A 23,622-nucleotide genomic window follows, 5' to 3' on the forward strand; every position below is an offset into this window, starting at 1 on the left:
ATTAAGCATCAGAGCAAGTAATTGCTTCCAAACCTGTCTTTATATGCCGTGCATGCAGCATTCCTCCTCCCACCTTTTCCCCCTAAATTTCCTCCTCTTTTCCTTTGCCTGTGAAAATGCAAACCCTTCAGGGCAGGGTTCTGTTTCCAGGGTCTGTCCATGAAGAACTTTGCACGCAGCAAAGAAGAAGCAGAACAGGAGCAGTGATGATGATGGTTGTGCTTTGGGAACTCTGCTGTGCAAAGCCAGGGAGAGATGCAGAAAGCAGTTCTAGCAGCCTCATTTCATGGCTGGGTATCATAAGAGTACTTTATTGGTAAGAGTGTGGAGAGTCACAGCAAGAGGACAGAGCTTAATTTGATTTTAATCTTGGGCAGGGTGATGGAGGGGCAGAGAGTGCTGGCCAGCAAAGTGTCTCCAAAGACAGTAATGGCAAGGGAGCATTTAGCTCAGCTTGGCTCAAAACAGAAGAAAGCCTGGATGGGACAATAGAGGTTAATGTGGAAAAGGCTGTTAAATGCCCGCCTGAGCAGCCAGCCTCTTTGCTAGAACAGAAAACAAAAGTTATTTCATTAAGGGCTCTGAACACAAAGTACCCAGTGAAAGTTTAAATGCCAGGTGGTGTATTAAGTAAATAAAGGCGTCCCGCTGTAGGCATTGTTCCTCCCAGCAGCCGGCTGTAACCAGTGCGGCACCAGGGCCATGGGAGCCCCTGCCATGTGCTGGGAGCTGTGCCTGCCTCTCTCTCCTGGCTGTGCCTGGGAAGGCATTGGAGCTTTGCTTTCAGCAGCTCCCAGCACATCGATAAGGGCCAGCTGCGGCACGTGGCTCCTTCTCCTGGGCTGGCTTTCGCTCATCACTCATCGCCGCTCTGGTTGGGATCAGAAGCGCGGGGTCTGCACAGATGCCGTGTGTCTCCGCAGCGTGGTTGGAACGGAGAGGAGCGATTCATTTTAGTGACTTTTCAGATGGGTATCGCAGCGCTGCACAGTTGGCTTTTGTTCCAGCCCAGCGGTGGTCCCCAGGCAGCGGCCGCGGGATGTCACATCCCATTACCGCAGTCCCGGCCCTGTGCGCGGCAGGAGCCCTTCGGGAGGTGGCCCTCCTCAGCACCTCCAGGAGAGTTGCCCAGCCAAAGTGAAAAGCTGATGTTAAAAATGGGAACACGCTCCCAGTTCTAAAGTGATTTCAGCATTTATTATAAGACCTAAAGCAAGGGGGCCCGCAGGTCGAGCAGGAGCATTCCTGTCGAGGATGCTGCCGGCGCTGGATCTTCTTCCTTCCTTGAGCAGTGATGTCCCGATGTTCCAGGTGGAGCAGCACAGGTTCACTAGGTCGGATGCTCCCTTTTTACACTGTTTCTTGTTCCTTTGGATTGGTTTCTGTTGGGATCCTTCGTTTGCACGAAGGTTTAAAGCCCTTGATTGGCCCATTACAGTTCTGTCAGGGCTGGCTCGTTTTGCCTGCGGAAGGGGATGCACTTTACTTAGGGGTAATACAGTACGTGGAGCACCATATTTCTTATTTCTTATAACTACCCTTTTAACCCCTTTTACAATACAATTACCAAACTTTTTTGAAGTACATGCTTAACAATTATCAACTATTTTACAACAGTTTCTAACCTATTTTTGACAGCTGATGTCTGCAAACTTCTTGACCCCGTGCTCCGTGGGTGATGGATGTACAGGAGGGTGAAGCATTCTTTGCTCATGTATGTGCTTCTCGTGGAGATTCCTGCTCAAACCTCCTTCTCCTGGTGTTGGAACCCAGGGCACAGGGAATATTTCTCTTCCTGTCCTGAGAAGTCCTGATCCCCAGGGGAACACTGCTTTTAACCTTCGTCTATGGAGAAAGCTTCCAAGACTTAGGGATGAATTGGAATCTACGAGTGTGTGAAATAGATAGTAGTGTAGTTTATCACAGGGTGAAAAACTAGATGAAGACAGTGTGCTGAACTTCTGACAAGAGAAAAATAAACAATAACCGAAGAAGAACAAAAAAACCAGAAGTCCCACCCATCTCTCATTCCCAGCACAGAACTTTTTAGGGGTCTCCCCATCAGGAGGATCGACGAGGGAGGTTTCCACATCCTGGTTCTACAGGATGTTCCCCCATCAGGCTGTTACCTGCTGAGGATCTCTGTCAGTACTTTTCTCCTCTCACTGGCACTTGTGCTGGCAAGGCACACGTTCTCTGTTTCTGACTCTGTCTTGGCCGCAGCCATCTGGTGTCTGACGAAGTCTTGGTGCTGAGTCTCTCAGTGTAATTACCATGCCCAGTTAATTATTCGTGCCAGCCCAGGCACTTATTCAGTGACTACCTCAACCATTACCAGGACCTCTTCATTCATCACCTGTCAGGCTGTCGAACAGCAATGGAATGTGCATTTGGCCGTCTCAAAAAAAGCCATTCTTTGTCATCAAGCTTGTGAGTGATCCCCTTTTCTTTGCTCTGAATTATTTGGCCGTGGTCTTTCCTCCAGTATTTGCAAGACAAAGGAAAAGCACTGGCAGAAAATTAGTAGTTAGAAGCCAGGCTGGAACCTTGCTGCCAATGAGAACTAGAAAAAGCCCATTGGGAGGGATGCTCCCACCAGGATTTCTGATCTTGGAGCTCATGTGTTTATTGCTGTGTGAGCTAACATAATGTGTCAAGTCTCTCCAGATTTGACAAGTACATTTAACAAATATAAGATAACCAAGGTGTGGTTCTGGGCAAGGTGGAAGATCCTCTGCCTAATGATCATTGCAGGAGAGATCTTCAGTAAACTCCTTTGAGGATACAGCATCATCTTTTTCAAAGGATACAGCTAAGAGTTTCTCCTGATCAGCCTTTCCTCATAAAGGGGCCTTGAGATCTTCAGAAAGAAGAACAATTCTCAAAACTTTGCTAATTAAACTCTTCAGCTCCTGCTTTTCTCAGTTTTATGAGGAAAAGGTGTTACTTTGCAGATTCCACAGACACAAGTGTGGTTTTGGCACATAAATAGATCACAAGTGGAGTAGAGCAGGCTGAAATCTGGATACCAGTGGGGTTTTGTCTTTGGTTTTACAAAGTGAAATAGCATCTGAAGCAAAAGCTGGAGCTTTCAGGGTTGGTCAGGTGTTGCTACGGCTGAGACCACTTAAGAAATGGTTTCCTTGACTATGTTCAAACTACTATAAATAAATTTGATTTTTTAGAATTTTTTTTAAGTTACAAAATGATACATTTTCCTGTGAAATTTTCAGACAGCACATGGTATTTTAATTACTTAAGAGATGTATTTTTCTCTTCCTCTGATTCATGAAAGCATCAGAAATGTGTTTTTGGAAACAAGTGAGCTTCCCATTGAGTGGTGTACCTGCTACATGGAAATCTATGGAGCTGTTTCAGTAAGATTGAAACAAATACATTTGCTAATGCAGCTGGGGTAGATGCTGCTCAGCTGGCAGCAGGGAGCTTGGAAGGGCTGGAAGGCCTGACCATTATATGGGTGATGCAGTGTCAATCACAGATAAAGGCTATAGGGTTTGAGAATAGGACCTGTAATTCTTACATGGTGGGAGGCACCTGAACTGGTGTGTAAGTGGCAATATTAGATAAAGCAGAAAATTTCCTGGGCAGTATCCATGCTATTTTTTGGTACAATAACTCTTCAGATTTACTCTTCAGGCTTCATTTATTATTTTTTTAAACTAATGGGTATTTTACAACATTTAGTGCCAATATCATCAGTACTGTTTGGATGGAAACAGGCAGTAGCCATTTACCTGCTGATGGCTTCAGAGCTTTACTGCCATTAAGTGGCATTAAACCTCATTTCACATCATTTGCATTGATTTGCTTATGTGTCAGAATTAACATAGTATTGTGTCTGAAGAGTGAATCAGCTTAATGAACCAGCAGCTCAGCTCAGATTCACTTGTGCTGCAGGGTACTTAAAATTCAGCAGCCACAGCCTGTGCCTTCTCTGTTTCACTGCCAGCTGAGAATGCAAATGAAAGGACAGTGCTGCCCTGGGAAAGAGTCAAGACAAAAAGTGTCACACGGAGACACTGCAAATGGAAATTCCTTTTGGGTTTTGTTTTGGGGGGATTTTGTTGGGGTTTTTTTTTTGGGGTTTTTTTTTTTTTTTTTGGTTGGTTGGGATGTTTTGTTTTGTGTTTGGTAGGGGGTTTTTGTGGGTTTTTTGTGGGTCTTTTTGTTTGTTAGTTTGGTTTTTTTTCTGAGAAGTTTCACTCGAAATGGTAAATGAATACGTCCCTATAAATAAACTCAGAAAACTGTATTAGCAACAACTTTAAGTATTAGCAGTGTTGTTATTTGTTTGATCAGGTACAGGATGAGAGAATACTGAAGTGTTTCCTAGGGAAAGTGCAAAGAGTGATTTCATTTTCATGGCCAGTAACTCTCTCCAGTTTCAGCAACTTAAATATACAAATTTAAAAGTTTGAGAGCAGGCTGCTGGCTCCATCCTTAGGGACCTCAATGAGGAGTCTGTTACTGTCCCCTGAAGCCAAATCTCTGCAGAGGAGTGTTAGCACATCCCTGAAATCCCTTCCAGCATCCTATGGGGGCAGGTGGCTCCAAAGGTTCATGGGGGCAGCAGCTGTTTTTCTTTCTGGAGAAGGGTTGATGAAAAGGGAGGCTTTGGCAGGAATCACTGGGCTGTGAGCATCCTGCCTCCCAGAAACCACCAGATGCATCCTGCCAGGTCAGGCATGAAATGTAGGTGACAGAACTCATTGTGGGTGTCACCCTGGGAATGTAGGAAATGTAGGAGGGCATCCACCCTTCTTCCCTTGGGAGTACACGGATGACAACACAGCACTTCATCCTTTCCTGTTATGCAGCACTGGAGGGCTGGTTTGGATCAGAGTACCCAAGTACGTGGGTGAAAAACTAAATGCTGTGCAGAATAAGGGCTATATTTAAGAGAAATGGTTTGAAATACCTAGAGAAAAATTGAAAGGAGCAACACTGATTTTGTATGTCTGTGCCCAGCTCGATACCAGCCAGCACTGGGTGTGACTTGAGCCAAAGGTGTGGGCACTGCCATTCCAGCAGCACTTCCTTGGGGCTTTTCCATGATGTGTGGCTCGATCCCAGCTGAAGCTGCTCAAGTAGGGGCACAGAACTGAGTGCTGGGCCATCCCTGTCACAGGGGGAAAGCAGCTGGAGACAGCCCCATTCTGCTCCAAGTCTGCTAGCTAGTTCTGCTAGGATCTCACATACACGTTCCATGTGAAGTTGTAATATGAAAGTTGTAATATGAAAGTTGTTTTGAACCACATATTCCTGTGAATCTCATGAATATTCTTATTCATATGCATAATCAGTTATGCAAATGTTAGTACTTATGATTCATCAATTTGGAGACCAAAAAGTTACCCTCTTTGTTTGCTCTTGTTTTGTCCTGAGAAAGGTAATGTGAGAATGAATCAGAGCACAGCAAAACTCTCAGGTTGTTTCAGGACTGGATAGAGTTAATCAAAAGGAAATAAAGAATCATTGAATCATCAGATGTTTTGTGTTAGAAGAGACCTTAAAGATCATCCAGTTCCCACCCCAAAGGACAAGCCCTTTTGTTAGCCAGAGACACAGCAACAATCTGCTAGACCCTTTTCTCTCCTTTTAATTTTTTTTTCTAAAATTGTTTTGTGCTATAAAAAAGGGACAGCTATTTATTTCCATAACATGAAAACACCACATTTTGTTCATTTGTTACCAGAACTAGTAGGGTTTGTAGCAAATGTCAAAGTTTGTTTCTTCCCCCAGATCCTACATACATACTGAATTGCTCCAGCTTCATTATAGAAGAATCCTGAATTGTTGTCTGGTTTTCCCTGTTTAATTGTTTTAAGCACATTCTCCCAAATAAACTGGTTTCAGCCATGGGGTAGAGTTGTATGTTGTCTCTTCACTGGATTCCTTTTGCTGCAGGAGCAGGGCACCCACTGCATGTACAGATAACAATATATTTACACCCATGCTGCTGTTTAGTTGTCAGGCCAATAGGACTAAAGTCAATACAAAGTCCTGTTACTCCTGAACTGATTTGCTCTGGAGATCTATTACAGATTTTCATTCTTTGATGTGGAAGGCTTTTATAAAGGACTTAGGTTTAGGGTGTTAGGCTGTATCACAGCAGTCAAAAGTATTTTGTTGCAACTTCATAAAAAATTTAACATCTCCTATGTGATTATGACTTCATTCTCAGTATTGTACAAATGTAAATAACATAGATACCCCAATAATACTCTGAAGTAGGCTAATAAAAGATTGAAAATCTTAATTGCATTAATTTTATCAAGTACCCTGCAAAATAATTATATTTTTCCCTCCAACTCTGTGCAGAAACTGAGTCACAGACAAATTGAATCTCAGATGTATTAGGGTGTGCCTCACAGCGAGTACTTTATGTTTGAAGTGCCTGGTTGAAACAAACAGTTCTAAGGCTCAGTGTGCTGGAGTCACAGATGCTCCTCATCCATAAAAACTCATGCCAAGTATCCAAGGCTGGCATCCAAAAGGAGATGCACCACCAGTGAAGGTTCTTATAAGATGGAAACCACGCTGTCTGTCCTGCCTGAGCTGTTACATGTCAGTGATGAGGTGACAGTAGTTTTCACAGCATGTTAAGAGGTGTTACTTCCATGGTCCCCTTTGATCCACGTGTCCCTGTGTCCTACAGATGTCCTCTGCTCTTGGCAGGCCAGCCTTGCTCGGAGTGTGTGGTTTCTGTATGTCTGCTAAACTCTTCTGGCAGAGCCTCTCGGAACTGGAAATGGTTCTTCTGGACTTGCAGAATACATTAGCACACAATGAACACATCCCAGCAGCAAGACTTTAAGACCTAATGGTGTTTTTCTCCCTTTTAGTGGTTTTCCATTTGCATCGATTGCAGCTATCTCAGCTCCCAGTCTGAGCACTCAGGGAACATTTGTTCAATAAAAACACAGAGGAGCATCTTCCCCAGAACTGCTTATTTAAATTTGTCTGCAAGCAAAAACTGAGCAGGCGAGTTAGGTGTCCTTTCAGTCCTTAAGGAAGTGGAACACACTCTCCAGGCCCCTGAAATGAGCAGGGCTTGAGGACACTCAGAATGTCAGGGTGGTTGATCTTGCCTCACTTCGTGGCATGTCACATCTGCCAACATCTGTACCTGCCTCCAGCCCCAGTCCCCTCTGGGCCTGAGGTATTGCTGCTTGACTGGCAGAGCTGAAGGGCTCCTTAAAAATCAAATTAAATGGAAGTCCAGCTGCAAGCTTGGAAAAGGACCAGAGATAGGGTCTGAGTAGGGGGTCCTTTTCTATTCCAGCAAAGCTGAAGTTTATCAGTGAGAATTAAGATTTTCTTTGAAAGAAATGAATACAGTACTCTGTACCACTAAACCCACTATTAATAAAACATATCAGAGCCTAATTATTTTGCAGGTTTCATGCTGAGTGACTCTATTATTATAGAGTTAAGTCTCTTATTATGTAAAAGCCATCAAGAAAAGTTGTTTTCAAAGAAGAATAATAGGTAAAGAACAGTTACCCATATTGCATGTTAATTCCTTTAAACACAGAATATGCCAACTCTTCCCCAGATATGTCATGAGTAATAGTTTCTTCAAGTAATAGATCCCTCCCTGAGTTGTTGGATGTCCAGTGTTCCAAGTCTAGGAATTTAGGAAAAAACCTCTGGAGCAATAATCTCTGGTGGAGCCCTGAGAGCTCCCACCAAGGATCCAGACTTACCATGAAAATGCAACATTGTGTTCCCAAACACTCCTTTGAGTGGCCTGGGCTTTTATGCTCATTGATCTCCTCTCTTTTGATGGGCTTGAGTCCCCTTTGGACTGACTGATCATCTACACAAATCTATGGAAGCATAAGAAAAGAGCCAAACTCAGAGGTCTCACAGCCCATTTAAAAATACACATCCCAGTTCAGCTCATGGTTTTTATGCATCTGACTCTGTTCTGATTTATGCTGGCACCAGAGAACCACCCTTGGTTTGCTGATGTACATGGAATCAGAAACACAGATTTGGAACCTGAATTTTCTGATTGGTGGTGGATGTCTGCTGGTTCTTAAATGGGTAATAAACACAGTTTAAATCTGTTTGTTCACAATTCAGAGCTGCCCTAGGAATGTAACCAAAAATACAGCTGGGGTACACACACGTGTCAAATAAAAACAGGGTGCTCACAAGAGCAATTATCTGCTGCTGACACTGATTTTTGGCAAAAGATATGATCAATCTTTCTTCTGAAAGGCAGCTGAAAACAATTTTAGTTTGTACAAAGGCTGTACAAGAGCTTTACAGAAAGCAAACTGAGGCTCAGGAGAAATATGCTCTGTTTCTTTTTTGTCTCTGCTCCTAATTGTATTTTTACTGCTGGCTGAGATACTTAAAATAATAAAAAAGAAGGAAAAGCAACCATTAAAGGATTTGAGCCATGTGCCATGAGATAAAGGTAATCCTGAGACTCATAGGAGTATTAAAATGACAACAATAAAGTAATACCCGTGCTGAGTGTCATTTTAGAAATAAGCAATCAGAGAGGAGGGTAATACAAGACAAACCTCCAGCACTCCCATCCTGCCACTGGGCCTCCCTGTAGTGGACCAGACAGTTCAACCTTCCTAAAAGAGTTGTAATGGCAAGGCACAGATTCCCTTTCATAAACAAAGAGGTGAGAGCCCTACTTTTAGTTTGGGGAAATGTGATGCAAAATACAGGATTTCTGTAAAGCTGAGATCTCCATCTGCTTTTCACCTGAACTGATCTTTGGGCATTTTTGTTGTTCACAGCCTCTGGCCTCTCCTCTTCTCCATCTACCCCAACACAAGTGACCAAGCAGCCCACGTTTCCTCTTGAGTCCTATAAGCACGAGCCTGAGAGACCAGAAACAAGGATTCACTGTTCCTCACCTCCGGACACGGGGCAGAGATTTTCTCTGCCTCCATCACAAAGTGCAGCCAAGCCTCCCATCATGACACCAGCTCCCTGTGCTACCTCAAAACCTGTAAGTAAAGCTCGTGTCCAGTTTTCCACTGGGAAATGTGCAGGGCTGTGTGTGGACTGTGTCTTGTGTTGCAGCTGATGGGCTGCAGTCCATTAGTGGGTGTCCATATGGGACAGAATGAGAACAAAGCTTTTTGCCTCAGTTTTCTTCAGACTTTGGCTGAGAGGGAACTGGGAATCCAGACGTGGTGGCTCCCTTCTGATTTATCCAAATGGTAACTAATCTTTGCACTGCCTTCAAAGTGAGTTTTGCAATGGCTTCAGATCCCAGGATACGCTGCTGAGATGCTACCCTAGAGGTGGATAAAATTTTATTTAGGATTTTCTTTTATCTCCCTTAAGAAGAGCTGATGAGAGAGTTAGCAGCCAAAGAGAGCATATAAAAAAAGAAATTCACAGTCTGAGCTGCAGGGGCTCTGAGTTCCTGCTGCCTCTGGAGTCTGAGATGACTGGGACAGCTGGTGACTAATAGCACACGTTGCTATCACACCTCCTGCCTCAGCCCAGAGAGCAGAAAAAGAAGGGCAGCACTACCAGGACATTTATCCAGCCCCCACATAGCAAAGGTGTCTTCATAAGAGTGGTTTCTTCAGTTCCTGGTAGTGCATGAACTCAGCAGCTCCTGGGAGCACATGAATTCCAGCCTCTGATATTCTCCAGTACTGCACAGCTCTGTGCCTCTCCCCTCTCCCTTGGCCAGCCTGAGCCTCAGGGTTATCACTCTCCTTTTCTTTCTCCTCTGCCTTTTTCCCCCTTTTCCTTTTGTGTTAATTCCTTTGCATTACCTGTATCTTTCCATTCCTCTGACTCATGGAACCAGCAGACCGTGATCTGTCACCAGAGTAAACCACCCTGCATCTGCCTTGCCCAGCTTTTCTTCCCTTTTTTCCCTCCAAAATATAAAATCTTCAACATTTTTTGTGTCTAGAAATCCAGAACTGTAAAGGGCATACAGGTTCATGAGGTCAGTTGCTCTGTTGAACAGCTATGAGTTCTGTTTCATTCCAGCTCTCGGTAATTTATTTAAAATCAGGAAGTTTCCTCCCACTCACCCATGGGAAAGTTGTTCCAGGATCTGAGCACAGTAACACAGCAACCCCAAAGCCTTTTTGCTTTGGTGTGAGGTACCTCCAGCAGCAGCAGCTGTTGTGATGCTGAAAGCATTTGGGTCCTGGATCAGAGTTCATCTGCTGCTTTCAAATCATTCACACATATCCCATAAAACACCTGACTTATTTTGGGGGCCTCTTCTGTAAAGTTTAGGAAGTCTCTGATTTTCAACAAAATTTTTTCATGGGTTAACACTATTTGCTGTTATAATGAATGGCCTTTTTCATTCATTGTTTGCTACATCCTGTTGTACCAGTAGCCAACCTTTGTTTTTTCAGATCAAGCAAGGCAAACTCTCCCTACAAATTACAGACTTTCTGTTTTTCTGCTATGCAAAAGTAAATAATTAAAGTATTAAATGAAATAAGTTCTACATTTATAGTTAGGGAACTCCAGCAGTAACTTTTCTGCAGCCAGCTCACTGCCTTGCCATGTCAGTATATTCTTGAGATGCAGAAATTATTAAACCCAAAGGTTTGTAGGATAAAAAAATATTTTGGGTAGGTTTTACTCAATCAGTCATATTATTTGCATATGAATGTGTTCATCTGTGCCATGCAGCTACAGAAGAGTCTTTTGTACCTGTTAGAATAGAAGTGAAGAAACAGCATAATCTTGGCACATTCCACTGACTGAAAGACTGAAAAGTTTGTTTTGTTTTTGATTATTTGCTGATTTAGACAACATGCAGTTGAGCAGAAGATGCCAGAATAAAGAAACAGAATTCTCAGCAGGTTTTTATGAACAGTTGTGGCTGTATATATGTACAAGAGAGAGTCTGGGGAGTAACTCAGAATGCTGGACTCAGTTCTCTCCTGCTCAGAAGATACAGAAATATGTGGGATGTGTAGCACCTGATTGTCTGGTACCCTCTGTACTCATTTATGTCTGAGAGCAGTGAGTGTGCAGGGCTGCCAGTGAATCATTAGGGGTTTGGTTTACTTGGCAATAAATGTCAGCAGCCACAGAGCAGTGAGGAGCAAAGCTCTGGATGTTTAATTTTCAACAGAGACTGAAAAGAGAGATTATATTTGCCATTCTCTTCTAGGAGAAACTGTTAGAGAGAAAGGCTGAGTTCCTGCAGAAGGACGTGAATCTGAAGCTGATGAGTGTTCCCTCAGCACTGTCATGTATTTTGATCCCTGCAAATTATTGACCCAACATTCCTTTGCAAATACAACAGCACTATACAAACATTCTAGACCTGAGTATTGTATTTCCAACAATTCATTTATTCTGAGCTGTGTTAATAAATACATCATTTCACAATCATGTACCATAAACAAATCTGTAACAGGCAAACTCAATTTCTTCTTTACTTACATCACTATTTGCTAGCAGAACAATTTCAGTTATTTTAAAAACACACTATAAATTTGATGATAAATATGGCCATGCTGTTAGGTGATCAGTTCAATGATATGCAATCTTCTGTGTTGACATCTGAAATGAGAATGACTCTTATCTACAGGCTTCTGTCAACTTAAATCTCATTTACTTATTACATTGCTTAACTGGTAATGATAATGTGTGAGACCCCAGAACTATTATAAATTAATCATGATTGCTATATATATCACAGTAGGAAAGAGGAACTGTTTAAATAATATTTCCAGAGCTGGAAATATTATTAAAAAAAAAAAAAAAAAACAAACAAAAAACCAGAAGAACAGATAACTATAGGAAGATATATAGTGTCATGGCTTGGAATTAATCTTAGCCTATTTTTATAATTAATGGCATTTGAAGCTTGTTCTGAAATTGTTTTTGACCTCTCTGAGACTTGGGTGCAGAATAGTTAAATCTGTTCAGTAAGAGAGAAGACATGGAGGGAAAAGTACTTATTTCCCAGCAGATGTAGCCAAAACCTTTCATGTTTCAGTAGCACTTCCAACAGTGGGTATTTTCATGTGGCTTTTAAGCCTTTACTTCTGGGGAGGGGAATAAATAGTGGGAGACAGTTCCTGAGAGAGGGAGACCCTCCTTCAGCAAGCATCATCTCCACACAGTACACAGAGCTGAGCAATTAACCTCATGCTAAACGGGTGTCCGTGGTAATCACCAAGGTCTGGATTTATCCCACCTAACTTTAGAAACCTTTCTGAGCTGCTTAAGCTGGGAGTGCAGCAGCTCCAGCTGTGTCTGCATGCCACAGAGAGGCGTTTGCAGGGGATGAATCAGATCCCAGGGGCTGAGGAGCCTCTGGGCTGCCTGGGAAGGAAGGGTTGACTCCAGGTGCTGCATTTCTGATCCAGGCACCTGCAGCTGCTGGGGCTGTCACACACCAGTGCAGCAGCTCTGCCAGCCTCTCCCCTGCATGTGTAGGTGTTCCTGGTGGCTGAAGGTTATAATGAGAGATGCAGCTGATAAGAGATCAAAGCTGTGCCTAAAGATTACTGTGTGCTGCATTAAACGGCAAAGGAGCAATTTGGTTTCTCACAATGCAGCTCACTATTCTGTACTTTGGCCTTGTGTTGTTTGGATGGTGTAACCTGCAGGCAGTAAGTGGTAAATGATAACTCTTTCCTAGTGTGACATTAGGAACCATGATAGAAATGCAGAGAGGTTGCAAATTCAGTACCAAACCTGTTTGCCCTGTTTCCACCTTGTCTGTATTTTGAAGTGGAACGTGGTACATGGGGCATTATGTGGCTTGTGGAAGCCCAGAGCACTGGGAATATTTCTCTGTCTGCTCTGGGGTCACAGTGGCTGTATCCTTTTCTTTCATCCTTTCTTCCTCCCCTGATGCACGACAATGTGAAAATAGCACTGCTCACTGCAAACACAAGCATTTCTGTGCTACCTCATGCTCCTTTCCCAGCATGAGAGGAGCCCAGGCCACAAGGTGCTGGCTCCAGACTGGAGAGGTCTCTTTTGGTGGAAAACAAGGCCGGGGCTTCCTCTGCTCAAAAGTGACAAATGCAGAACATGTCTACAAATAGTCCTTTCCATACAATCTTGCAGTGAGCCACTGCCCTCCAAAGAACTTCCAAGCCAAGTAATTTCCCAGAATGTTCTTAACAAGAGGAAAAGTCAGCCAGGAGGTAGTCAGAGACTTACCTTAGCTTGTGTGAGTGAATCCCCTTAAAACTGCAGACAGAGCACACAGAAGGGAGTCTGGTCTGTGTTCATTTTGCACAGTCCTTGCTGCTCCAGCACATGGGAGAGGAGAGATGTAATGTACAGCTGGGACTCTCTTCCAGCCCTGGGTAAAAGGGAGACACCAGATTGTTCCTGCATCTACTCACTTGTTGAACAGTAGCACTTCCCTGCAAAGCTATTCATGCTGTTTCTTAGCCAAAATGTAGTAAACTCCCAAACAGGGCTGTTAACTTGCTCAGAGGGAGAGAGAGGCTGTTACATCACACCCTGGGCTGGCAAGGAGCCTGGGAGCCAGGATGTGTGCAGCAGGTCCTTTGGTTTGGCTCTCCAAAAAGCTGTACCACCTATCAGAGCCCCATGATCTGCTGGGTGAGTAAAGAGATTGAAATCTGGTGAGGAGAACAGAAAAGTGTTCTTTGATTCTGAGGTGGTCTTTAAAAAAAAAAAAAAAAGGTACAGGCTGGGGAAAAAAAAAAGGAATCCAGTTTTCCAATGTACCAGAACTCCTTATTTTAGCATTTGTGTGGTTTAAGGCAGTGTGTGAGTGTGCCAAGACATTACTGTGATTCACACCACAGTAAACTGATTACCAAAATTAGAGCCCCAAAGGCTGTCATTTACCAGGGACAAAGCTCTGGCAGTGCTGGTGTGTCCAGGCTCCTTTTAAATGCCTCAACAGCAGCACTCCTGGGAGGTGATTGTGTTCCCTAAGAGATCCCAGGAGCTGTAACAAGCTATCCTTGTTTAATCATTTTTCCCTATGGGAGCTGTTGCTATCCATGTGAAAATGTGTTTAAATTTAAAATATTTCTCAATAGTGGGCATATAACTAATTAGTTGCAAACCTAGTGAAGCAATCACTCTTGATAAACCCTACAACAATTATGAAAATACTGCTGGGAAAATGGTTGGAGCCCACTTGATTTGATTTCAGTCTCCTTTGACAGAGCATGATGGTGCCTCCACTGAATCAAATATAAGTTCACAGGAGCATTCTTTATTATGATTGGAAAGTCCATAGTGAGGTTTAGTGGGACATACAGAATAAATGAACCTGAACTTCACAAACACAGAAAGCTTCAGCTATATCACACTACTTTTTAATCACAGCTCCCATTTTATTAATATTCTGTTTCCTCACTTCCTTTCTCCCTATTAGTCATATCTTTTGTATCCCATTTGGTGTTTTTCTCCCATTTTAGTATTTAGAGTATGCAAAAAGCATCTTGCTATCCCATTTATATTGGTTATTTTGTTGTTGGTTTTTTTTTTTAAGCTACTTACTGGTTTTAAAAGAAAAAATGTTCAACCACAACCTCCTGAAACATTGGTGTCCTCATATATTTTTATCCTGGTTGCAGTGTCCAGATTCGTACAATCAAACTTACATTGCAGAGAAGTTTTTTTGCATAAAGATAATTTTTTCTGCCCTAAGGAAATGTGTGTCTGTGTCAACTTGTGGCTTTTTCTGCAGCTACAGAAATAATTTAATCAACTATCCATGGGTTCACTCAGTGGAGAATTTATTTTAATGACATGAAGTCCTACAATTCCTGTTCCTCCTAGTCCTAGATCAAAAAGAGGAAGGCAGGGTGGAAAGGATGAATAGCCAGAATGCTGAGTCCAATCAATTCCCAGCTGCTTTGACAGCTCTCATAAGGCTATAAGTAGCTAAGGCAATTAAAACTAGAGCATCTCTGGGGCTTTTTTAAGATACTTATTGGTACCGAAATCTTGACCCCAGCACCCTGAAGACTGAGTTAGTAACTTAAACCTAAATTACTTTTATCACCCTAAATCCTGCACTATGCATGGTATAAAAAGGCTAAAGCTAAGGATCTGGCCTTGTGTATCTGTATAAATAGATATCTTTTGGTTAAGTACCATGCTGTAAGGGAGCTGGAGGGACAGCCTCATTTTACCCATTGAACTGATTTCTCATGGCATGGTTTATCTTGAATTTTAGACTTGTTAATTTAATAAGCATTCTGTTATTCTGCTTAGAATATCAGAACTTCTGGTAGGAGTAACCTCCATGAGTGATTAGAAGCCAGATGCCTACTCTGTGATTTAATATAAAGCTGCAGTTTCATGCAGGGTCACTAACAGTTTCTTCCCAGCTGTATCTGAACAATTTTGGAACACTAAAATTATTCATCATCAGGGCTGTTTATTCACAAAGCAGTAGGGATTATAGAGCACTTTCCCATGAGAGTGGAGGAGAAATAAACAGCTTTGAACCTCTTTGGTTGCACCTTTCCTGCTTCTGGATTGGACTAGATGGAAAGTGAAATAAGAATAAGGAAAAAATTATATGGAAGGGAACTCTTAGAATTCCTAGCCATCTTCATGTCTCTTAACCCAATTTTGTCTATATTTTATTCTTAGATACAGTCTTTAATGGCCAACAGAGCTTTAAAGAATGTAAAAGGCTTGTTGATACCAGGAGGAAATTTTCTGTGTAAAGCAGTCATATTCCTTTCTCACTTTCTCACAACATTCCCCAATCCCTTCCTCTGACTGGATGAAATAAACTGGCAAAGTTGGAAGAAATAAAAGGGGACATCCCAAAAAGGGGTCACTCCTTTCTCCCAGCTTTCACATTTTATAGTGTCACTACCTGCTTGTGCAAGAGGAGAGCAATAAAGCTCTTTAAAAATGCAGCTGGTTGTTGTGGTTTGGTTTGTTGGGTGTTTTTTTTTTTTCTTTTAAGATTACAATCAAGCAAGTTTGGCCATTTGAAAGTCAGCTGCATGGGCTGCTGAGTCAGAGGAGCACTAGATACCATCTTGGCAGCAGCCTGGAAAAATGTTTCCATTGTGCTGGTGAAATGAATGCAAAATATTTATTCTTTGAGCTTGTTCACAACAGCAGCTCAGTTCTCAGCTGGAACCGAGGGTGGGGCCATGTGAAAGACATTTATAGGAAGACAATAATGATTTGTACAGGGCCTAAGGTGTACATAATCTTATTTTATGATTAACAAAGGACAAGGCTCCAACCATATGGAACTCATAAGCTGAAGTGTAAACCAGTGAAGTAATCAACAGAGAATAAAAGAGAAAAAGTAATGGAGGCAGAAGGTTAGCAAAAGAAAGGAAGGGAGCAGAATTCAGGAGGGGAGGGATTACTTTAGTGTTTTTGCATATTTAGGGTTACAGAAAAATGCCAGTGTTAAGGTTAATACCTTGGACTTTTGAAATTTTGATCTGTCATACTTTTTCACTTAACAACTGCACAAATCAGGTTATCTGTGGTATGTAGAGAATCTTCTTCCTTGTACCTCTGAACAGAAAGTTCCTAACTGCTATTTTGTGGTATATGAGTACATATGATTCAAGCAGAAAAATAAACATGCTTTTTGCCCTGGGGACCTTATTGTCCAAAAGCCTGATCTAGCAAAACAGGCCAGGCAAATTCTAAATCTGTAAGAAAGGCTTGGCTCAAGCAGGGTTGTTCCTAAACACTACTTCCAGTGCATGCTTGCAGAAGAGATTCTGAGTGTAGCCATAACAGAGTTAGCAATGACAGAAGGCACTGAGGAAAGGTAACCTGAAGGTTACAGCCCTGGGTTTGGTTGGGGTTGCTATGTTTTTATGTTGCTGAATCTCAGGTGCTGTTTTGTTCTGGCTGATGTCAGTGTGGTGATGGCCTTGATCCAGGAAAACACTTAAATGTGTGGTTGGATTGAAGCACAGTGGCAGCTCTGTTGGAGTCAACAGTACTGGAGCACTTAAAGCTCTGTGTGTGTGTGAAGTTACTTTGCTGGATCAGGGTCTTTGTGCAATTTTTATGGTCTATTAAAATATTGCAAGATGACAACAGCAGGTACTGAATATAAGAAAGGAAGCTGAAGGACAGAGGATAATAAAAGAGGTGAGGAAAATATTAAAGGTTCAAAAAAATTGAGAGGAGAGGAGAGGAGAGGAGAGGAGAGGAGAGGAGAGGAGAGGAGAGGAGATCCAAGCTCTTGGTGACAATGGGAAATGGCTGCTGAGGGAGTGGCAGGGAGGGCAGCAGCTGGAAGGTCGCTCTCTGCCTGCTGTTGTGTGTCTGGCATTTCTCTGGGTGTCAGGACTGTATTTACTTGGAAACATTCACGGTGTGTCCTACCTCAGGCTGGAGCTCCTTGTGTAAATGGGAAGAGCTACTCATGCAGATATGAGAGAAGACACCTGAGCCCTTTCCCACCCCTTTCCCTTGAGCCCGCCAGAAACAGCTGCACAAAAGCAAATCCCAACAGACATCCTGCACACAGGAACAGGACACTGCCAAAGCTGCTCTCTTAGCTGTATTCACTGTGAGGAATACAGAATCACAGAATCCTTCAGGCTGGAAAAGACCTCTGAGATCATTGAATCCAATCTTTCACTGATCACTGAGTGCCACATCCAGTCAGTTCTTGAACACCTCCAGGGATGCTGACTCTGCCACCTCCTTGGGCCTCTATTCCAATGTTTAAGAACCATTACCATGAAGAAATTCCTCCTGCTGTCTAAACTGAACCTCCCCTCATGCACCTTGAGGCTATGGTCTCTTGTCCTGTTGCTGTTTCCCAGGAGCACAGCCTGACCCCAGCTGGCTGCTCCCTCCTGGCAGGAGCTGTAGAGAGTGAGAAGGTCTCCCCTGGAGCCTGTCATCTCCAGGCTAAACACCCCCAGCTCCCTCAGCTGCTGCTAAGAGAATTCACTCCCCAGACCCTTCTCCAGCTCTGTTGTCCTTCTCTGGACATGCTCCAGCCCCTCAATGTCTTTCTTCTTGTGAGGGGCTCAGAACTGGACACAGCACCTGAGGTGTGACCTCACCTGTGCTGACTACAGAGGGACAATCATTTCTCTCGTTGCTGGCACACAATTCTTGATAGAAAATCATTGCCAGAGAAAGTGCACAGCTCTCTTTCCTGGAGTGTGCCATGAGGGCATGGCTATGGTACAATATGAACTGGTCATTAAGTAGTTGCTTCCATCATCAAAGATTTTATGGGTACAGAGGTTACACTTTGAAGATATAGATGCTTTTTTTTTTTTTTTCTCATGCCCTCAAGGATTTGGCTGTTGATATTTCAGGGAAAAAATAATGGAATTCAATGAATGTTTTAGTTGAAGAGTCATTAAGGAAAGCAAGAGTTTGAAGAGGAGAAAAATAGTGCCAGTAGCTGATCAGAGAGACCTGGCTGCTACCATCTGCCCCATCAGAGATCACTTGTGCAGCCCTAAGTCACTTGGTCCCTCAGTGCCTCAGTTTCCCATTTATAAAAAAAATGGGGCTACACTGCTCTAAGTCAGAAATGTTACAGTGATAAATTCATAAAAAAGTTCTACATAACTCAGATATTTTTTGAACAGGAGCTACAAGTGGCTTAAGATAAGCTAACCATAGATAGAATCTGTTGTGTTTAAAGTTTGTAGCAACAGGCTCTCATGCTGCAGGCTGTACTGTGTCCAGGAAGCCCTGATGTTTTCAGAGCACATCAAGATTTACACAAAAGATCACTGTGAAGTCGGCTGCTCTTCTGAGCCCCAGGGAGGCATGTCAAGAAATAATTTCAGCTCTTCTCAGACATTTAACTACAGACTCAATCTGCATCTCAGGTTACGTGCCATGAACCCAGCATTTGCCATTTCCACACTGAAAGCACCCAGTGCCCATGAATGAACCTTTGTATCTGCATCTCCAGCAGCTCTGCAGGGACAGGAGCGTGGGGGCTGGCTTGCTGGAGGTGTATCCCTAGTCCTTAGTGTGGAACTAATTTCAATTTTTTTTTTCAATCCCACTTCCTGGAATAGAGGGAAAAGCCTTACCACTATTTGCATGTCCCTTTATGATCTTGTTTGTAGCCATGAAACATTGAGCTCGTGTGCTTGATAGGTTTCTTGCTCAGCACAGCCCTTGTGTGAGTCCTTCCAGAGGGTGTCAAACCACAGAAGCAGCACTGAGCACAGTCTGCTTTCACTGGCAGTGTACCTGGAATGAGGGAAGGATGCAGTTAAGAGGCTGTGAAAAGGGAAAACAAGCATGGCAGAAGGAAGGTATCCATTGTGTGAGCTGTCATTGCAGATTTCTTTTGTGCATAACAATACCAAAAAAAAAAGAAGCAGCACACAAAAACAAGGCCTGGAGTGATCAGCAGTACATCTGGAATGAATTCAGGAAGAGGGATAGGTTCCTCAAGCTATGCACATTCATTGCCATCTGAAAAACAGCTTTTAGTCAAAAATTAATTTACTTGGAGATTACAGGCCAACTGTAGTCTCTGTGTTTAAGGAGGTTTATTAATATATTGGTTTGTTTGTGCATAATAGCAGCTACTATTATTAGATAACAGAGATAACAGGTCTCACAAGGCTGAGTGGTGCCCCTGGTAGCACTCATGCCTCGAGTTTGTCAGCTCTGGGGTGGGCTTGAAATCTAACGCAAACACACAAGCCCCAAGTGCTACAAGGAAGTTCTCCTCAGTGTTCAAAGTCCTCCTAGAACTGCAGTGAAAAAAAGGCATCCTTATTTGTGCCTGCCTCTTTGAGAGAGCTCCCAAAAGCTCCTTCTGGAGCCCTCCTGGGATCCCCAGTGTGATGGGCACTGCACAAGTGGCCACCTGTAGCAGCTGCTCCTTTTCTGCACCTTGTGGCACGGCAGCTCGTGCCACAGAGGAGTATTTGTTCAGCCCAAGTCTATGCCAATTTCTCTAAGTTTTATTGAGGTTGTGGGTGACTCAGCTCTGAGCTGAAGGTTGTCTGAGTTTCTCAGAAATGCACCTTTGTAACTCTGCCCTACATCTGATGCCCTGGTTCGACAGATCTGATTTCAGCCTTTCGGAGCTGCCGATGGTTGTGAGAATGATGGGCTGGGAGAGCTGGGGCTGCTCAGGGTGGGCAGCAGAGAGCTTCAGGGAGACCTCAGAGCACCTTCAAGGGCCTTAAGAGGCTGCAAGAAAGCTGGAGAGAGACTCTTCACAAGGGCATGTAGTGATTGGACAGGGGGAAATGGTCTTGAGCTGAAGGAGGGAAGGTTTAAAATAGATTTTAGGAAGAATTTTTTTACTGTAAGGGTGGTGAGGCACTGGGCTTGAAGCTGTGGACTCCCCATCTCTGAAAGTGCTCAAGGCCAGGTTGGATGGGGCTCTGAGCCAAGGTTGTCTAATGGAAAGTGTCCCTGACCAGGGCAGGGGGTTGGAATAAAATGATCTTTAAGGTCCCTTCCGACCCAAATTATTCTGTGATTCTAAAATTACATTTTGATGATAGACTACAATTTGGTTACTAGAATTTTGTGATATTTACTCGAGCCTTAAGTGTAGTATCAACTAATTTCAGGCTTATTTTAGGGGAAACATGTTTCATTTTAAGTTTAAAAAATATCACTGAAAGCTGGTGTAACAAGTGTTCACTCAGTGGACTCACTACTCATGACTGAGCTTTGAAATATAACACTGAGATGAAGAAAGCAAAAGGGTAGATAGTAAATGTGTTTATTTAAATCAGATTTGGCTCTGAGTATTTTTTTTTTCATTTGTTATTCTCAGTGGCCTTGGTTCTGCAGATTACTCATCAGTACTCTGGCCTCAATCCAGCTAAAGTACTTAAGTAAGTGCATAACTTTAACTAACATGAATAATCCTGTATTTAATGCCAGCAAATGAAGACACACATCCATGTGGGCTCACTTTCTTCTTTCCCATTCACTTAAATTAGTGAATGTGTACCTATGTTTTACCATTAGTAATATCTTAATCTGTTCTGTTTGCTTTATTTTTTTTTTGAAGTACATTTTTCACAAGAAAATATCTACTGTAATCATGCTTAGTACCTGATTGCTGCAGCTCTCTCCAGCAATAATTCCCTCTTGCCCTTACCTGAGCCCCTGAGTGTGATGAGAGGCTGGTCCTATTTCAAAGAACCTAAGGAGCACTCTAGCATATGTGTAAAAACAGCTGAAGTACATCTTTTTGATCATATACAATAACAAATATTTAAGACAAGAACACTTAACAACTCTGGAAGAGATTAAAACTAAGTGGCATCCCTGTGTTTGCAGTCAGGTAGAACACTTGTAACATCTGTATTCACAACAAACTCAGGTTAGTTGCTCACAAGTACTTGACTTCTTTGAAAGTTGTTCAGAAGGACAGAATTTAAATTGTGTGGCTGTTTGATTAATAACGTGTCTCACTGATAATTGTGATTTGGACTCCACCTATTCTCAACATGAGTAATCTGAGGAAGGAATGCTGGCCACAAGGGCTTGAACAGAGAATGCCTCTGATATTCTTGACTCTAAACTCCACCTTATCTGAGTAGCAGAGCGATACAGGATCAGACACAGCTACAGATTAGAGGTTATGTAAACAAATCCTGCCTCTTTTCTACTCCTGCCTTGATTTCTCTCTAGGAGTTTAGCTTGGGATCTAGTTTATTCCTTCATATTTTACTTTCTTTGAAGTTTATTTTTCAGAAGTGCTTAACTCTTCTCTCACTGGGACCATTTTTCTTTGCCTTAAACTGAGGAGCTGGAGGACACTGTGTGCCACACAGGTTCTTGGTTTCTGGTGTTAGATCAAAGGAAGTTCTGTAAATCTATTCTCTTTCGCAATTAAGTCAGGAACAAAACTCACTGGGATTAAACTTCAAGTTCATTTCCAAACAGAAATATTTAGGAAGGGCTCAACACTAAAAACGTGGAATCTCTCTGCACATTTATTTCATGTATCTCCAGGGTAAGCAAATTCCAATACTCAGTATTGCAGTGAGGATTTAATAGAAATGAAGGTTGTCTATTTTATCATCTTTCTCAGTGCAGCATGCACTCCATGTTTTTTATTCTTTTTTTGTTTTGTTTTTGGCGGGGTGGGGGGAGGTTTGTTTGTTTTTAAAAAATTTTTGTTATTTATTTAGGATTTGGCTAAAATTGATTGTTGCTACATTTGTGTTATCCATTTTACCTCCTAAAGATCCCCAACTGCTTATCACTAATAATTAACTCTGTAAAGTAATTAATATCATAGCTGTTATGTGGGAGGACACCTGTAGCAGGAGGCTGGTTACTTGTTAGAAAAAGTAAAAGCAATATACAGCTGTTCTGTATTTCATGCCACAAGACTCCTGCTCAGGATCCCTGGGCGAGTCATATTCTGATGAGATTGGGATGAAGTAAAAAAATCCTTCCAGGGCAGAGTTGTTATGCAGTGGCAAGCTCTGTCTGAGCTGTTTTGAAATGGAATCAATGGAGTTTCTTCATACTGGAAATACATTTAGAATAGATACCTGCTGTGGGACAGTTGTGTCCCTGACTCATCAGATTAGGGACAGAGCACCCAGCTGGATCCAGTAAGGACTCAGAGGGGAACATTGTCAGTGCCAGGCTTTTTATGGGGCTTGGTTATTCTGTTCTAAACAAATTGTAAAATCTGAGCTGCCACCACCTTCATTTACACATGCCAGGCACAGACGTGATTGTAGCATTTGGTATTTCAAAAGCCTTTTAAGACTAAAGCAATTTTTTATTACATTCCTTCTGGATATGGGGAATAAAAACTGCAATCCAGTATTTTGTATGAGGCGTCCCCTTCCTCACTGGTTTATTTGGTGCATGGAGCAGTTTCCTTAGAATAAATGGTAGAAATTACAGTTCCTGCCCAGCTGCTCTGGTCACCCTGAGGTTTTTGAGGTCTTTGAGGTGAGACCAGAACACTGGACAGACTCAGGGACTGCCAGCCTTCGCACACAGGTGGCACTTCCAGCCCCAGAAGGGATCCAAGCTGGGATCCTGACCTCAGCCTCAGTGATTCCAGTGTTCTCAGCTGTCCTAAACCCACCAGTATCAGTTACCACACTCTAGCAAAAAAAAAGTAGCAGTTTAATTTACAGTTTAACCAGCAGATGAAACCTTTTTTTTTGTCTTTTTTCCTGGTAACTTGTCCTTTTCCACTTCACAAACCAGGCTAAATTAAACTAAAAATAAGCAGAAAGTGTTCTAAATTAATTTTACACAGATTGCAAGAGAAAAAACATATTTATGCCATACATTTGGGAAAAACTGTAAGTTGTTCTTTGACAGTTCATCAGGAGAAGAGTTGTTAACTACTTCAGTTGTGTAGAACTGTAATTGTAGTAGGGAGCAGTAGCAAATGGTGGGAAAATTACCATTTGTAGTTTACTCTTGCATTCAAAATGGCTTTGCCTTGATTTGCATTTAGATGGGAATTCCTTCTGTTGCTCTTCAATCCATTAGGTTTTATAAGGTAAGTAGTCTTTTTTTTTTTTTTTTTTTTTTTTTTTTTTTTTTTTTTTTTTTTTTTTTTTTTTTTTTTTTTTTTCTGAAGAGCTGGGAAGGGTATTCAGTTTTAGTGCTGAGCTGTGCAGGGGCACCCCAGCATATTCATATTAAAGCCATCAGGAAAGAGAAAGGGCAGCC

The 23,622-nt window shown here is 42.5% G+C and overlaps 1 protein-coding gene across 4 annotated transcripts in view; it reads left to right on the top strand.

Annotated features, from left to right (window-relative positions):
- The window catches only part of PRKAG2 (protein kinase AMP-activated non-catalytic subunit gamma 2), a 209,972-nt gene that overhangs the window by 134,507 nt on the left and 51,843 nt on the right, over positions 1-23,622 (top strand). For all 4 annotated transcript variants that reach the window (XM_041408424.1, XM_041408426.1, XM_041408428.1 and 1 more), the window contains one exon: positions 8,790-9,004. In XM_041408424.1, coding sequence (XP_041264358.1) covers positions 8,790-9,004 — 215 coding nt within the window. The remainder of the gene's footprint in view (positions 1-8,789; positions 9,005-23,622) is intronic.

Source organism: Onychostruthus taczanowskii, unplaced genomic scaffold, assembly GCF_017590055.1.
Source record: "Onychostruthus taczanowskii isolate IOZ18803 unplaced genomic scaffold, ASM1759005v1 scaffold3, whole genome shotgun sequence".
Taxonomy (NCBI): domain Eukaryota; kingdom Metazoa; phylum Chordata; class Aves; order Passeriformes; family Passeridae; genus Onychostruthus; species Onychostruthus taczanowskii.